The sequence below is a fragment of the Equus przewalskii genome, chromosome 9, assembly GCF_037783145.1.
Source record: "Equus przewalskii isolate Varuska chromosome 9, EquPr2, whole genome shotgun sequence".
Classification (NCBI taxonomy): Eukaryota; Metazoa; Chordata; class Mammalia; order Perissodactyla; family Equidae; genus Equus; species Equus przewalskii.
The window spans coordinates 7856244-7873464 of record NC_091839.1 but is presented as its reverse complement, the minus strand read 5'-3'; the positions used below and the strand labels follow the sequence as shown (position 1 = coordinate 7873464).

The 17221-nt window shown below is 38.8% G+C and overlaps 2 protein-coding genes across 2 annotated transcripts in view; both read left to right on the top strand.

Moving 5' to 3' along the window:
• The window catches only part of LOC103543496 (abasic site processing protein HMCES-like), a 103136-nt gene extending 86988 nt beyond the window's left edge, over positions 1-16148 (top strand). Inside the window, exons 9-11 of the transcript XR_011522241.1 lie at positions 1405-1528; positions 1840-1935; positions 12345-16148. The gene's annotated coding sequence lies outside the window, so the exon portion shown is untranslated. The remainder of the gene's footprint in view (positions 1-1404; positions 1529-1839; positions 1936-12344) is intronic.
• LOC103543657 (zinc finger protein 568-like) overlaps positions 1-16148 on the top strand; it is a gene marked incomplete at its 5' end in the record, with an annotated part of 32408 nt that extends 16260 nt beyond the window's left edge. The window contains 3 exons of the mRNA XM_070557573.1: positions 1405-1528; positions 1840-1935; positions 12345-16148. Coding sequence (XP_070413674.1) covers positions 1405-1528; positions 1840-1935; positions 12345-13792 — 1668 coding nt within the window. The remainder of the gene's footprint in view (positions 1-1404; positions 1529-1839; positions 1936-12344) is intronic.
• Positions 16149-17221: the final 1073 nt, after the last annotated feature.

Sequence of the window (17221 nt, the reverse complement as noted above, 5' to 3'; positions counted from 1 at the left end):
AACCCAGGATGTAAGTGATCTGTGTTTGCAACCCTAAAAGCCATATCATTATCCTCTCCTTCATTGAATGCATTGTTTATTTTGGAAAATTTGAACAGTGGGTTTCTTTTTCCTGAAACTTCCTTCTTCCCTGAGGCCCTCCAAGGAACTTGTTCCCCAGCTCTTCTCATTCCAATGAGTGAGGCCACCAAAGGCTGCTGTCCCATGTGTCCCTCTGTTCTCCAACAGGTATTTAGGTATTCATTCAGCAAACCACTTAGCATTCCTTAAGTGCATATCCTTCCACCAGGAGTGTTGCTGGAGTGGGGAAACCAGCCCTTGCTGGAAATTTGATACCTCCCTTGTTAGAGCTGCGATTTGATGAAGTGGAGATGAGTGGTTAAGTGGGATCCCATGTTACAAACTTGGATTTTCCAATTAGACAAGAAGGTAATTGATGTTAATTTGTTGCAGTCTCAGTATTTGCCCATATCTCCAGTTCTCTGAGATTTTTAGAATTGGGGACATGATAGGGATGTGATAGACTGAGTGTATGGAATTATGTGATATTACAAGGAGACTGTGCCAGGAAGACACCAATAAGTGGGTCCATTTTGAACTTGCATAGTGTATGCTCATCTTGGGTCACATGGGTGTGAGCCTGGATCTTCCTCCATCAGTTTTGGTAGCTTAGGAACAAGGAGAATATAGTTAGAGACAATTTATGGTAACAGGAATAATATAGCCAGGTGTATACATTGTTGACAAGTAATAACTCTCACAATTGCAAAAGAACTTTAGAGAACTTGTCCAAACTAGTGTCCCAAAATAAGAACATCGAGTCCGTAAGAATACAGCCAGTGAAAATGATGTCTGTTTTAGAATTTGTGGTGACATGGAAAAGTGATTAGGATTTAATATTCTGGCATATTTATGAGCCTGAGTTTTTAAGAAATGATTAAATCACTAAGTTATATTCAAATCCTATTTCTCAGAAATTGAAATTTTATGTTATTTTTGAATCAAGCTTTTCAAACATTTCTTTTTTGGGAGAATGGTCAGGAGATGGTTACAAGTGTTGTGTGATGAACAATAGAGTGTGCTGTGTACTTGCGGGTACAATTTCATTTAATTAGGAAACACCAATTATCTGGACTTTGTTTATTCCCCCACCTGGGTAAATAATGGAAGAGGATAATGCCAACGGGTTACATCTATAGTTGCATGTTTAAGACTGATGTGTGCACCAAGAATGATGTGTGCTCTGATCACTCTTGTTTCCACACTGACCATCTGTGTTGAAGGGTCCAGCACAGCCTGTTTTCCCAGTGGTGTTCCCCTACTGAATTTCTTCTTTTTCTTTTGTTCCAGTTTCAAGATTTTGCCCATTAATTTCACAAATAGTATATTTATCTATGGTTCCAGGGCTTGAAGTTCAAAGATGTGGCGATTTACTTCTCTCAAAAGGAGTGGGAATGCTTGCACTCTACTCAGAAGGATTTGTACCAGGATGTAATGTTGGAGAATTATAACAACCTGATCTCACTGGGTAAGTTTATCTGCCCCGCGAAATTCCGAATTGGCCGCCTGGAATTTTTATGTTCTTTGTTATGAATTTCTTGTGAGTGTTTTTCAAGTGCCTGGCTGAATTAATGATTCTTGCTTACCAAAGAATGGTTTGTCCCTTGTGAAGTTAGAAATTGGCTGCTCTGTTGGACGATTTTATCTTTGTTCCTCCGACCTTTACCCCTTCCTCAGACCCTTAATCTACTAATTCCTCTTTCTTGATCATCATGGACTGGTTTTAATTTCGGGACACCCACAATATAACTTTGTCCCATTTTTTTTTTTCTTGATCAGGACTTTCTGATTCTAAGCCAGATGTGATCTCCTTATTGGAGCAGAAGAAGGAGCCGTGGATGGTTAAGAGGAAAGAGACAAGAGAATGGTGCCCAGGTGAGTGATGGTAACTTGTAAGGGGAAAGCCATGGCAGCTGGTCACCCAGTTGGCCTGTGAGAAGGCAGCACTTCCGAGATGTTGGTAAGAAAGCACCCCCAAAACCCTGATATCTGGAGAAGAAAGTAAGGATGTCTCAGCATGAGGCCTCAAATTTTTACTCCATGTAGCATTCTCTTGCTGCCCTTCCTCACATTCCCCTCTGATTTCACTAAGGAAGTGGCTTCCTCTTTCCCACGAGACAACCATTTTCCCTGCACTTTGGATCCAGTTTTGTCCAGACTTTTAAAAACAGCTCCATTGAGTTATAATTCACATTTCATCAAATTCACTCATTTAAAGTGTACAGTTCTGTGGTTTTAGTATATTTAGTATATTTAGTATATAGAGTTTTGCACCTGTGACAACAATCTAATTTTAGAACATTTTCATCACCCCAAAATGAAACCCCATGCCCATTAGCAGTCACTCCCCACACCCAGCCCTAGGCAACCGCTAATTTGCTTATCATCCTTTTTATTTCTGTAAGGTTGGTAGTAATATCCGCTTTCATTCTTGATATTAGTGTGAGTCTTCTCCCCTTTTTTTTGGTTAATCTAGCTAAAGGTTTGTCAGTTTTGTTGATCTTTTCAAAGAAGCAACTTACAGTTACACTTGATTTTTCTCTTTTTTTCTTTTTCTACTTTGTTCTTTTCTCCTCTAATCTTTATTATTTCCTTCCTTCTGGTATCTTTGGGTTTAGTTTGCTCTTTTTTATCTAGTTCCTTAAGGTGTATAATTAGATAATTGATTTGAGATCTTTTTTTTTTTATATAGGCATTTTAAGCTGTAAATTTCCCTTTAAGATCTGTTTTAACTATATTTTGTTAAGTTTTGGTATGTTTAGTTTTCCTTTCATCCAACTCAGAGGTATTTTCCAATTTCTCTTGTGATTTCTTCTTTGACGCATTGGTTATTTAACAGTATGTTGTTTTCTGTCACCTTGTTGATCTTCTGGCTGGTTGATCTATCCATTATTGAAAGTAGAGCATTGAAGTCTCCAGTTTGTTGAATTGTCTATTTTTCCCTTCAATTCTATTAGTTTTTGCTTCATGTATTTGAGGGCTTTATTATTATGTGCATATATGCTTATAATATAATTTCTGATAGATTAACCCTCTTATCATTATAAAATCGTCCTTCTTTGTCTCTAGTTAAAATTTTTTTCCTAACCTCTATTTTGTCTGACAAGAGTATAGTTATTGAAGCTCACTTTTGATTACTCTTTGCAGGGTATATCTTTTTTTATCCTTCTCTGTCAACCTTTTTGTGTCCTTGAATTTAGTGTGTCTCTTGTAGACAGCACATACTTGGATCATGTTTTTTTAATACATCCTGCCTATTTCTGCCATTTGTTTGGGTGTTTAATATGTTTACATTTAATGTAACTACTGCTAGGGTAGGATTTGTGTCTGGCATTGTGGTATTTGTTTTCTGCGTGTGTTATTTTCCTTTTGTACTTCTATTCTTCCATTACTATATTTATATTAAAGAGATATTTTCTAGAGTCCCATTTTAGGTTTCTTATTGTTTCTTTTACTATAGTTTTTAGAGTTATTTTCTCAGCAGTTGCCCTGGAAATTACAATTAGCATCTTAAAACAATTTAGTTTGGATTAATACTAACTTAACTTTAATCTTATTAAAAAATTGTGCCCCAGTATACCCCTGTTCCCTCCTCCCTTCTTTATACTATTACTGTCATACAAATACACCTTATAACAGTATAAGCCAATATGGGTGGGCAGGATAATGACTCCCTCAAAAATATCCACATCCCAATCCCTGGAAACTGTTGCCCTTACGTGGCAAAGAGCAATTAAGGTTGCAGATCAGCTGGCCTTAAATTAGGGAGATTATCCTAGATTATTCACATGGGTTCAATGTAATCACAAGGGTCCTTGAAAGAGTTAGAGGTGTGACGACAGAAGAAATGTACAGAGGGATGCAGTGTGCTGCTTTTGAAGATGGAGGAAGGGGACCGTGATGAGCTAAGGAGTGTGGGCAGTCTCCAGGAGTTGGAAAAGGCAAGGAAACAGATTCTTCCCTAGAGCCTCAAGAAAGGAGTACAGCCTGGCTGCCAACACATTCGTTTTAGCCTGTCGAGACCCATGTCAGACTTCTGACCTCCAGAACCACATGCAAGGTAATAAGTTTCAGTTGTTTTAAGCTGCTACATTTATGGTGATTTGTTATATAAGAAATGGGAAACTAACACACCATCAACACATCTTTATAATTGTTGCTTTATGTAGTTGTCTTTTAAGTCAGATAGAAGAAGCAAAAATACTTTTATATCGTCTTATATTTGCCTATGTAGTTACCTTTACTGATGCTCTTTATTTCTTTGTGTGAATTCAAGGTGTCTTCTGTCCTTTCATTTCAGCCTAAACAGCTCCCTTTAGTATTTCTTATAGGGCAGATCTGCTAGTGATAAATTCCTTTTGTTTTAAAAATAATCTGGGAATATCTTAATTTTTCTTGTTTTTATGAAGGATAGTTTTAACATAGAATTCTTGATTTACAGTCCCTTTTTTTTTCAAATATGTTATTCTACTTTCTTCTGTTCTCCATGGTTTTGCTGCCAGTCTTATTGAGGATCCTTTGTATGTGATGAATTGCTTCTCTTGATGCTTTTAAGATTTTATCTTTGACTTTTATGAGTTGACTGTGGTGTGTCTAGGTTTGGATCAAGTTTATTCCAAGTTTGTAGCAAGTTTATTCCACTTGGAGTTCATTGAGCTTCTTAGATGTGTAATGTTTTTCATCAAATATGGGGAGTTTGGGGACATTATTTCTTCAAATGTTTTTCTACCCCTTTCTTGTTCTCATTCAGGGACTCCCTTTATGCATATATTTCTATGCTTTATAATATCCCTCAGGTCTCTGAGGCTCTATTTTATTTTTTATTCCTTTTTCTTTCTGTACCACAGACTGAAATAGTCTGTCTGTTTACCTGTCTTCATGTTTGCTGATCCTTTCTTCTGCCAGTTCAAATCTGTTGCAGAGGTCTGCTGTTGAATTTTTTGTTTTAGTTACTGTACTTTTCAACTCAAATTTCTGTTTGGTTGTTTTTCTTTTTGTTTTTTGTTGAGGAAGATTCACCCTGAGCTAACATCTATTGCCAGTCCTCCTCTTTCTGTATGTGAGCTGCTGCCACAACATGGCCACTAACAGACAAGCGGTGTAGGTCCACGCCGGGGAACCAAATCCAGGCCACCAAAGCAGAGCACACTGAACTTAACCACTACGCCACTGGGGCTGGCCCTGTCTTTTATAATTTCTGCCACTTTTTTGAGATTCTTATACTTTCCGTTAATTCTTTAGATATGACTTCCTTTAGTTCTTTGAACTAAAGGCATATTTATAGTAGCTTATTTAAAGTCTTTGTCTATTGAATCCATAAACTGGGCCCCCTCAGATACATTGTCTGTTAGCTGCTTTTTTTTTTCTGTGTATGTGACATCTTTCCTGTTTCTTTGTATATCTCATAATTTTTTGTCAAAAAGTGGAGATTTTAGATAATATATTGTCACAAGTCTGGTATCTTTTTTTTTAATCAAGGTAAAATTGGTATATAACATTATGTAAGTTTCAGGTGTACATTATAATTCAACATCTGTATACACTACAAAGTGATCACCAAAAGTCTGGTTACCATCCATCACTATACAGTTGACCCCCTCACCCATTTCACCCACCCAAATCTAGTGTCTTATTTCTCTCTCACTGAGTTTGTTGTTGTTTCTGGGATTTGTTTTTTGTTTGTTTTTCTTGTTGCTGCTTTTTAATTTAGCAATTTTCCTTGACTAATTCTCTAGACTCTATTCTCTGTAGTGTACAGCCACTGAGCTCTCCAATAGCTTTCTTTTTTTAAGTTCTTGTTTTTATTTTTAAGTTTGGCTTCCTAGGGGTTACTCCTGGGTCAGTATAATTTGGTGGTAAGCCAATGATTGGTCAGAAGATTTCTTTAAATGCCTTACTGTATTTCTCCACTCTCTGCCAAGGAGATCTGTGTGAGAAGGCAGGCCTTCAAACTTGAGGTAGTTTACACGACAACCTTAGCTTGCACTTCCCGCTTTCACAGGACCTCAAGTTTAGGCAGATCTGAATGATTGGGCCTTCTCCTTTCTCAGGGCTTTCCTGGGCATGTGGACAACCCTCCCTTTTACATTCCCAGGAACACGTTGGAACTTCTCAGAGTTTCCTGTGGTCATCTAAGGCTTAAGATTTCCTTTCAAATTCCCCTCTAGTTATTGTTTGCCCCAGTTGAAATCACAGCCTTAGGCAGCTGGGACATTGCCAGGAGTTTGCTATTGTTTTCGGTAATGCTCTGGGTGGGACTTCCAGTCTCTCCTCTCCCCTAGCTGAGCTGAGCCCTGATTCAAATCAAATAGCAGCAACACCTTATGAATAGATTTTCCAGGGAGATGCAAGGTCTGAAAAAATATTGGATGGGTGATGTTTTTAATGGCACTCCAGAAGAGGTCAGACCTCTCCACTGGCTGCAAGCCTGCTAGCTTTTAACAACTGTGCCGATGAGCTGGCAAGGGAAGGGGAATGGGAAAGCCCCACATTAAAATGTCACAAATCCTACTTTCTCACCAAGGTTCAGTAGTTTCTATTGGATCGACAATTTTCAGTTCATTTTGTGGCTTTGCTTAAATTTCAGAGTTCCAAAAAGGTTTATTTTGGTTGGGTTTTTTTGCATTATTTTCATTGTTTTTGTTGGAGTGTGAGTTCACCAAGTTCCCCACTCTGAAAACAATCTCCTGTGTTCTCTTTTGCATTTAGAGTTGTTCTGTGGGTCACCATTCAGCAATTTCTTACTGGAGATACAACAGTGAACAAGTGAAAGGCCCTGTCTTGTGGGGTTTCTGGTACATTCTAGTGGGAAAGATGGACAAAAAATGGATACGTACATAATATTTAAGTAGCAGTACATTTTGAAGAAAAATCTCATTCAGTTTAAGCTAGAGAATAATGAGGTATGACTCTGTTATGTAGGATTGTGTTGTTGGGGACAGTCCTCTGAGGAAGTAACATTGGAGCAGGCGGACCTGAAAGAGGGAGGAAAGGAATTGTGCAGAGATGTGGTGAGGGGGAGACCAAGGTAGAGAGAACAGCAAGTACAAAGACTCTGAAGAGGAAATAGACTTCATGAATTGAGTGTCAGCAGGAAGCCAGTATGGGAATTAAGATACAGGTTTGTCATGAGTTACAGACATCCAGATTCCAGGAGCTTTGACCTTACAATTTCATTTTACTCTCACATAGAATGAAAAAGTATTTCATTGTACTCATATGTAGCACTTTGTAAGTGGAGGCTCCAGGGCTTCGGTGGCTCAGCTCCACCCAGCTTCAGGCTCCAGAGGATGAGAGTATAGCCTTCGTCCATATGGTGTGTGAGGAGTCACCACGGGTCCACCTTCCAAGCAGCAGAATTGAAGAGTGGGAGTGGGAGTGGGAGAGCATGTTCCTTCTCTCATTTCCATTCAAATCCCACTGGTCAGTTTCAAGTCTCATGATCAAACCTAGGCTGTCTGGAAAATGTAGTGTGTGTTCGGTATTACCATGTGCTGAGCTTACAACAGGGTATCACCTAGGGAGGTAGAAGTTGACAGAGAAGGAAAGATGTTGGATGACTCAGCCCTGGAGCACTTTGACGTTTAGTTGGGAAGAGGAGGAGGATCCAGCAAGAGAAAACAAGTAGGAATAGGCAGTGAGCTAGGAGGACTCAGGAGGATGTGGTGTCCAGGGTCCTAATGAGAATAGTGCTTTAAGGAGGAAGTAAACAGCCGCGTAAATACTGCTGATGGGTAAGACAGTAATTGAGGATTAACTAACTGTCGTAATTGGCTACGTGGAGCTTATTTGAGACCTTAAAATAGTAGTTTTGGTGGGGACTAGGGACAAAAATCTGACTATAGAGGTTTTAAGAGGGAAAGCGAATGGGAAGAAAAGCAAGAAAATGAATTAGGAAGACATACAAAGATTGCCCAACATTGTGGAAGGCCCATTTGAGGAGCCCTCAGTGTTTGGGGGTTTGTTTCCTTTTGGCTTTTTATTTTGAAATAATTTAGACTCAATAGGAGTTGCAAAAATAGTACAGAGTTCCTGTGTACTCTTCACTTAGCTTTCCCCAATGATAACATCTTACCTAATCATAGTACATTGTCAAAACCAGGAAATTGATGTTGACACAATAGTAGTAACTAAATAAACTACAAACCTTACTCAGATTTCACCCATTTTCACATATACTCTTTTTTTTTTTTGGTATATATTACTATGAAATTTTGTAACATGTAGATTCAAATAACCACTACAACAATTAGGATACAGAACGCTCAGCATTTGAAATATTTTTTTTTTTCTGGTGAGGAAGATTGGCCCTGAGCTAACATCTGTTGCCAATCTTCTTCTTTTTGCTGAAAGAAGATTGTCCCTAAGCTAACATCTGTGCCAGTCTTCCTCTATTTCGTATGTAGGACACCACCACAGCATGGCTTGATGAGTAGTGTGTAGGTCCGTGCCCGGAATCCAAACCCATGAACCCTGGGCCGCTGAAGTGGAGCGTGTGAACTTAACCACTACACCACAGGGCTGGCCCCTTAAATATTTTTTATAAAATATTTTTTAAACAGTGCTATAATGTTTAGTGAAATAAAGTCAGATACATAACATTTAGAATCTGTGCTGTTTCAGTTTTGTAAAAAGGCTGTTAAAAAACATTGGAAGGAAATATAAAAGGTGACAGTGAATAACCTAGGAAACAGCTAGGGTCAGGAGGGGTGGTAGGCCTGCTGGAATTAGTCTTGATTGACTTTTTAGGGGAAAATAAAGGATTGTCTTAGTTACAGGCTCCTTCTGGGAATGGTGTCTCTGGCGGGGAGGGAAGAGCCAAATGTGATCAGGGTTTATGACTCAGGGCTTCTTCTGGCCCTGCCCTTGAATCATGGCTCTTGAATTCATGGGAAATGTTGAGGAAGAGCCAGTCTTACCAGTAATCTGCAGAGGACTGAAGGGCTGACTTAAATCCCTAATCACTGATAACCCTGCAAGGTTTTCTTTTTAGAAACCTGCCCTGTGCTGTAGACAAAGAAATGGGTGTCTTTCTAGGGGCGATGGTTACAGGTGAGACACTGCTGTGAGAGAATAATAGGGGCAATATTATAATACTGGAAGACTTTTCAGATTGTGACAAATGATAGGAAGCCGCAAAGTCAAGTAGTAGGATCCAGGCAGAGTGGTGGGAATGCTGTACCAGGTAGAGGAACCTATACATTGACGGCGCTGAGGAGAGAAAGCTCTGGGTATTGAACACTTGAATGGAGGTCAGCATCATGCAGGGCCTTCTCACCAAAGCTGGGAGTTTGAATTTTTTTCTTGAGGACATTTGGCCCCCATTGAAGGATTTTAAACAAGGTAGGGACGTGATTGGGTTGGATTTCTAAGACCTCTCTCTGGCTGTCCTGTAGAGATTGAATCAGAGGGTTCATGAGTGAAAATGGTGAAGCTTGTTAGGAAGCTGTTGTGGGGTCCAGATGGTTTGGCCTTGTCCTAGAATAAGACCGTGGAGTAGGGAAAGTGGAGGGATTGAAGATCGATTCAGGGGAATGGTTCTTTGGCATTGACAAGTGATTGTACGGGGTGGGAGCCTGTGCTGTGCTGGATGTTACTTTTTTGCTTTCAGCATTCCTTTAAGGTCCATGATTATTATTTCAATCCATGTGTTTTGCATAATTTTCATTTTCTCGTAGATAGTTTTTCCAAAATATTAAAATAATAGTGTCTTCTGACATCTGATGTCTGGAACTTCCTATACAACATAAAATGCCAACATCATTTTACCAATCACTATGTAGACCTTGCTTAGTGCCCTTCTCCCAAGGACAGAATTATAGCCTCCCCAGTGGAGTGGCATTTTCGTTAGATCCCAGATACAGACTATATGTTAGTCACAGAAGAATCTTCTCTGCTCACCAGTTGTTCCAGGCTTATTCATCTCTCTAGATTTCCCAGCTATGTGTCTTTTCTGCATCCTGCCCTGGGCTGGTCCAACCACCCTGAACCATAACAAGAGCAAGGGGAATAACCCAGGCAGCAAGGTGCTTGCATAAAACTCTGACACCGTAACTGAGCATCTGGAGAACAAGCATCTCCCCTGTCTCAGACCAGCATTCTTAATTTCTAAATAGTTAAGTAACTGTCCAGTGTCATACAACTAGCACATCATGGGACGAGGATCCATACCCAAGCACTCTGGTTGTAGAGTTGTATTCTTCCTCACAACACTATATAACCTCTCATAAATGGTTGCCATAGTATCCTCATTTTCCATTAGAATTTTCTCAGAATTACATAAGATTTTTATTGTTGTGTAAAGCTGTCAATATTCTAGGGGCCTGGTGTCAGCACATATACAGATTTACTCGAATGGTGCTGCCTTGCTTGTGCGTTACTGCCAGGTGCGTGGAAGTGATGTAGGGAGAGCATACTGAAGTTGGGAGGGATTGGAGGCAGGAAGACTCCTCTATCACCTGTTAAGTAATTAAAAGCATGGAGCAATGACTCTGATTCTCAAGTCACTCTCCTAATTTCATTATCTTTAGCATGTTTCCCTTTATTTCCACCTGAATACCCTTAATCTAGTGACTAGTTTATTTAACATTAATTGAACTGTGTGCTGGGGATTGGTTATATCATGGTGAGTAAAATAAGTATTATGTTAATTCTAGGCCACTTTGGGCAAAATTTTACCAGTAGGTAAACTGATTAATAAACATGTAATTCCAGAATTGAGGAATAGATTAGGAGGGCAAAGAAGAGGATACTTGACAGAAAATTAAGATATTTAGAATGAGAGAAGCTGGCCATGCAGAGATCCTGGAACAGAGCATTCATGGGAGATGGAGCATTTCCTGAAAGGGTCTAGGATGAGAAAGTAATTAGCATGATATAGGAGTCAAGTAGAGGCCAGTCTAGTGGGCTCATGGTGAATGAAGGAGAGAGCACTTCAAAATGAAGGTGAATAAGGAAGCAGGTCCTGATAGTGTGCAGTTTTGCAGGTCTGCTAAGGAATTTTATGTTTTATCTTATAAAGTGCAGGGAGAAGCACCGTATTTAAACAGCGAGTCCCTCACTTTGAATGGCGTCAGAATCACTGAGGGAGATTGATAAAAATACCAATGGCCATTCATTCATCAAACAAATAGTTATTGAGTATTTACTCAGTGCAGGTACAGTGAAGGGAGAGCAGACAATACAGAAGTGAACAAGTTAAAGTATAATCGAATCTGTTGAGTCTAGAGGTGAAGTTTACTGATGTCTGCAAGATGGATTGATGGATGGGATCGATAGATATGTGATAAGGCAAGTAGAGCCAAATGGTTATTGTAGGATTTAAGCAGTGGGAATATGGGGGTTCACTGTCCAATTCTTTCCATTTTTCTGTATGTTTGAAATTTTTTATAATGTTGGGGAAATAAATAAAATGACGTGATGATAAGTACTCTGCAAAAATAGAATCAGTAGAGTGATGAGGGTCCTGTTTTGTTGAGTGTTCGTATGCGTTGGCATTTGAATAGAGGTCGGAATGAAGTAATGGAATGAGCCATATTGACATCTTAGGGAAGAGATTTGCAGGCAGAGATTCTGAAGGAGGGATGTGCCTGGCAAGTTCGTGGAACATCCAGTTGATCAGGCAGTTGGAGCAGAGTCAGCTGAGGGGAGGAGGTGGGCAGCGAGATCAGAAAGGGGTAGTGCAGGACAAGTTCAGCGAAGTCCTTGTAGACCACATAAGGACTTTGACTTTTACTCTGCACGAGAGGGAAATCCAGTGGAGGGTTTTGAGCAGAAGAATGGCATGATCCAACTTACTCTAACAGGAACACGCCGACTACTGTCTCGGGTATGGAATATTGAGAGGGCAACAGTGGAAGCAGGGAGAGCCATCAGGATAGTGTCGTGTTAATCTTGATGAGGGATGGCTTTGGACAAGGTGAGAGATACTGATAGAGAGAAGTAGTGAAAATCTGGATGTATTTTGAGGCTAGAGATGAGGGGACTTTCTGTTAGATATAATGTAGGCTTTAGATTCTCATTTAGTTGGTCTTAGGTGGTTCCTGGACATCGTATTTTTAACAAGTTCCCCAGCTGACATGAAGAACCACTTCCCTCACAAGCTCTCCTCATTTTCTCTATTCTCATTCTTCCCTCCCCCTTATTTATTTTTTCTTACAAATTGCAATGCAGTGTTAAGAGTATTTAAATTATTCGCTGTTTTTAGTTTGTTATTTCTACTTCAGAACTATCCTTGCTTCTGCAACGTGAAAATCTCTCCTATTTTCGTTTTTGTTATCTTACAGATTGGGAGTCCAAGAGAAGAGAGACCAAGAATTTATCTCCAAAGGAGAACAGTTGTGAAATTAAATCATTACAACAGGAGATAACAAAAAGACTTACACACTCTAACCTTGAGTGCACTAGGGTCAGAGATAACAGAGAAATCAAATGCCACTTGGAGAGACAACAGAAGGGCCATTTCAGACAAGCTGTAATAACCTCTGAAGAAAGGTCCACTTCCACTCAGTGCACAGTTCATAGAGTACCTCAGACAATTCATACCAGAGCAAAGTCCTGTGAATGCAAGGAACGTAAGGAAGCTTTAGGGTCCCAATCACACCATATTCAACATGAAAGAAGTCATAATAAGGAAGAAGACTCTAAATGTGGAGAATGTGGGGAAGCCTTTAATAGTAGGTCAGACTTGATTAAGCATCAGAGAATTCATGAAAGCAAAAAAAGTACTGAAAATAAGAAATGTGCCTTTGTTCATGACTCTGAAATTACTAAACCTCAGAGCATTAGTACTGGTGAGAAAACTCATAATTGTAAGGAATGCGGGAAAGCCTTTCATTCTAGCTCACAACTTAGCAAACATCAAAAGATTCATATAGGTGAGAAACCCTTTAAATGTAAGGAGTGTGGGAAGGCCTTTCCATCTACCTCACAACTTAATTTACATCAAAGAATTCATACTGATGAGAAATACTATGAATGTAAGGAATGTGGGAAAGCCTTTACCCGTCCCTCACACCTTTTTCGACATCAGAGAATCCACACTGGTGAAAAACCCCATAAATGTAAGGAATGTGGGAAAGCTTTTCGTTATGACACACAACTTAGTCTTCATCAGATCATCCATACTGGTGAAAGACGCTATGAATGTAAGGAATGTGGAAAGGTCTATAGTTGCGCCTCACAGCTGAGTCTGCATCAAAGAGTTCATACTGGTGAGAAACCTCATAAATGTAAGGAATGTGGGAAAGCTTTTATCTCTGATTCACATCTTATTCGACATCAGAGTGTTCATACTGGTGAGAAACCATATAAATGCAAGGAATGTGGGAAGTCCTTTCGTCGTGGCTCAGAACTTACTCGACATCAGAGAGCTCACACTGGTGAGAAACCCTATAAGTGTAGGGAATGTGAAATGGCCTTTACTTGTAGCACAGAACTTATTCGACATCAAAAAGTTCACAGTGGTGAGAGACCCCATAAATGCAAGGAATGTGGGAAGGCTTTTATTCGAAGGTCAGAACTTACCCATCACGAGAGAAGTCATAGTGGTGAAAAACCCTATGAGTGTAAGGAATGTGGGAAGGCCTTTGGTCGTGGTTCAGAACTTAGTCGGCACCAGAAAATTCATACTGGTGAGAAACCCTATGAATGTAAGGAATGTGGGAAGGCCTTTTTTCGTGGCTCACACCTCAGTCAACATCAGAGAATTCATACGGGACAGAGGAGTGAATGAAGACTTGGGAGAAGACTCAGAATTTAATTGACATCAGAAAGTCATGCTAGTAAAACAAACAAAAACCCCTGTGATTGTAAGGAATGTGGGGAAGCATTTGAAGATAGGAGCTTACTCAGTATCAGAGTTCATACTGTGGATGTAAGGCCTTTATTTAAGGGCCAGAATTTATGTGACCTTTGTTACTGATGAGAAACCTTATAAATGTTGAGAATTGGGAGAGGGTTTATGTGTGTTTCAGAGTTTATTAAACATGAGAGTTCAGTTGGTGAAAACTCTGTGAATATAAGGAAAGTGGGAAGGCTTAGGAAGCAGCGAATGTGGTAAAGACAGTCATTCAAACTTGGCTCAACATCAGGGTCATTAGCCCTTATGGGAAATAGAGGATTCATAGTAAAAGTGTCATATATATGAGACACCAGTTTGTTTTAGCTAACAAGTTATTCATATGATAATTATTACTTGAGGAAGGCTACGTTAATGTTAAAAATATAGCACTTCTTCCATCCCACTCAAATCTCATTAAATATTTGCAAGCTCATTCTCTGAAATTAACCTGGGCTGAATCAGAGTGGGAAAGGATTGAACCAGTGTTTAGGCTTTACTCGCCTTCACCATTGTAACTCATTTCTTACAGGGCAATTTACTTAACTATGTCTAAATTTTCTCAATTATAAGTTAGTAATATTAGCACCATATTTCTTAGTAGCATTGTGAAGATTAAATAATTACATTATATCCCTTAGAATAGTGTCAGGCTCGTATTGAAGTTGTGTTAAATAGGAGCTGCTTTTATTGTACTTTTCTTTATTTTCATAATTGTGTTTATTAGAGATCATATGAGAGAAAGGCCTATGTGTCAGTGACTATAAGACACCTTTCTTTATTGAGTGTTAGGTAATTCCTTCTGGAGGAAGATTAAAAACTGACGTTTTCCTTCATAGGTTGCCCTTTTCCCCATCAGTGAATTCACAATGGAATATCCCCAGGAGAATAAAGAGGAGTTGCTGGGAGATCAGAGGGAAGATTTAGATGATTTATTAGAACCTTCCAAAAACAAGACGTATGCCACAATCTGCCTCTCTTCTAGAGAATTACAAAATAACAAAGCCTTAGCCAAAATCTATTCCTCCACAAGGAAATTTAAAAGATACCTGTATAAATACTTTTTATATTAAAAAGGGAATCAAGGCAAATTACCATTAGGAATGAATGACAAAGAGACAACTACATGTTGAAATTTGTAGGATGCAACAAAGCTGCACTCTGAGGAAAATTAGCTTCTTTCAATATGTGGAGAAAACAGGAACAATTAAAGGCCAGGATTCCTTCTCAGTTCACTGTACTTGGTGCACTGCTTGTTTCTCGTAGGTTCCCAGTAAACATTTGTTGATGGGAAGAATGAGAGGGAGAATGAAAAGGCATTCGAGTATGTAGAAAAGGTCTAACAAAATAAGTGCAAAGCCAGAAAAAAACCTTGAAAGCTTTTTTTTTTTTTTAAAAAAAGATTACACTCTAAAAAGAAAAAACTCAAGTACATGAATGAGAAAGGATATGAAACTACAAAAACAGAGGTGATTTCAAGAAGGCAATGTTGTGGCAGACACCGTGGGTTGCCTGTCATCAGTGTTAACTGTTCTCCCTTTTCCAGGATTGCCTGCTCCCCACCTTAGTCTGTGCCAGATGTGGGCTCTCCTAGCTTGTTTTGCATCTGGGCATGTGTATCACGGTCCTGGCCACAGAAGTTCCAAGCAAGAATCTGCAAGTGGACTTCAGTTAAGTTTTCTTTGCTAATAAAGTAGAAGGAAATAGTCTTCCTATATACAGGATGCATGTCTGTGTGTCTGTATGATACCTGGCATTGTGGCCATTTTGCAAGCAGAAAGGAAGGGGCTGAGATTGGCACAGGGAGAGGGTGGAATTACGTGTGTCCTTGAAATTATTGAGCTGGTGAAAAAATTCAGAACTACCCTGTCCCTGGGTTTGTATGAAATTAAGAAACTCCGTACGTACCTGTTATGAGTTTATACTCATCTTTTTATAATATATCTGAGTCCTGGAAAAAATTATTTTCATATATACATATATATATATACACACATTCAACTTTAGTAAGATGAGAAAATGTTTATATTCAGCTTTTTTATAGTATATCTGAAATTGTAGAAAAGCATTTTCTTAAATATTAGACATATATATGTGTTTATATGTATACGTTTGTTCAGTGAGATGTAGGAAGTGTTCATTTACATTCAACATTTTATAGTGTATGTTTATATTCAGCTTTTTACAGTATTTCTGAAATCTTTGAAAAGTATTATTTTCCTGAATAAAGTAAGAGCCATGAAAAAACTGATTAGAGCTACACCATGTAATTCCTCTAGTACCAGAGATACTACAGATAAAATCTTCTACGTCTTCAAGATACAAAGAGTCACAGCTATAAGACTAGCTTAAGCCTTGTACCCTTTTACCAGATTTGTAAAAGGACAGCATCCAAATCAAATGAGCTATAAAAATAATCCATTGTACTCATAGCATATGAACATTCCAATTGAAATAGCAAGTCAAATCTAGGAATTTACGGAAAGAAGAAAATAGGGTTTTAAAATCTAAAGCATGACTTTACCTGTGCAATTGTTAAAAAATGTAATATATAAATGTACTGTTTACACATTGAAAGCTGGACACTAAAATAACTATTACCCACTGAAAGTAGTAGACAAGAAACTATTACAGCATATGCATACTCATCTGCTGTGAAGAGCCTGCAGCTGTCCATGTAATCCTACCTCATGGTCTGTGGACGTTCTTAACATTTGCAATAATCACCATCCAGTGGATTCCACTTTTACCTCATGCTTTATAAAAACAAGTTTAATGTAAACATGTATTACATAATAAACCAGTCATAGCTAAATATCAGCCCGTTGGAGGACAATTTATAATAAAAATTCAAGCAGTTTTTAAAAGGGGGAAATGATCACTAAATTTTATCTGCACTGGTATATATTTTATGTCACTTCTTGAACGTTGTACTTAGAGAAGTTGTACCCTTTAGAAGAAGAATGAATAAAGCTAGGCAAAACTAGGTGCGTTCATAGTACTGGTTTCATACAGTTTCTGACATTTTTTTGAGTTATAATAAACGTTGAGGTGGTTCTCTTTCATTTTTTGCCCATGTGTACATATTTCTGTTTTCAAGACTTGAAAGTCCCCTTCCAAATTTATATAACGTTTTACCAAAAACTTGGGTTATAGTGCAAAGGTTTAAAAAGAAAAAATAGACATATCCACACTTACTCTCTGAAGCCTTCCATGCCTTCACACATCTAGGAGGTTTGTTTTGGTGACAGTGTGTGTGTTGGGAGGCAGGGGGTAGTTTAAATGAGATTGTCTTACACATTGAAATGCGCCCTCCTTACTTGG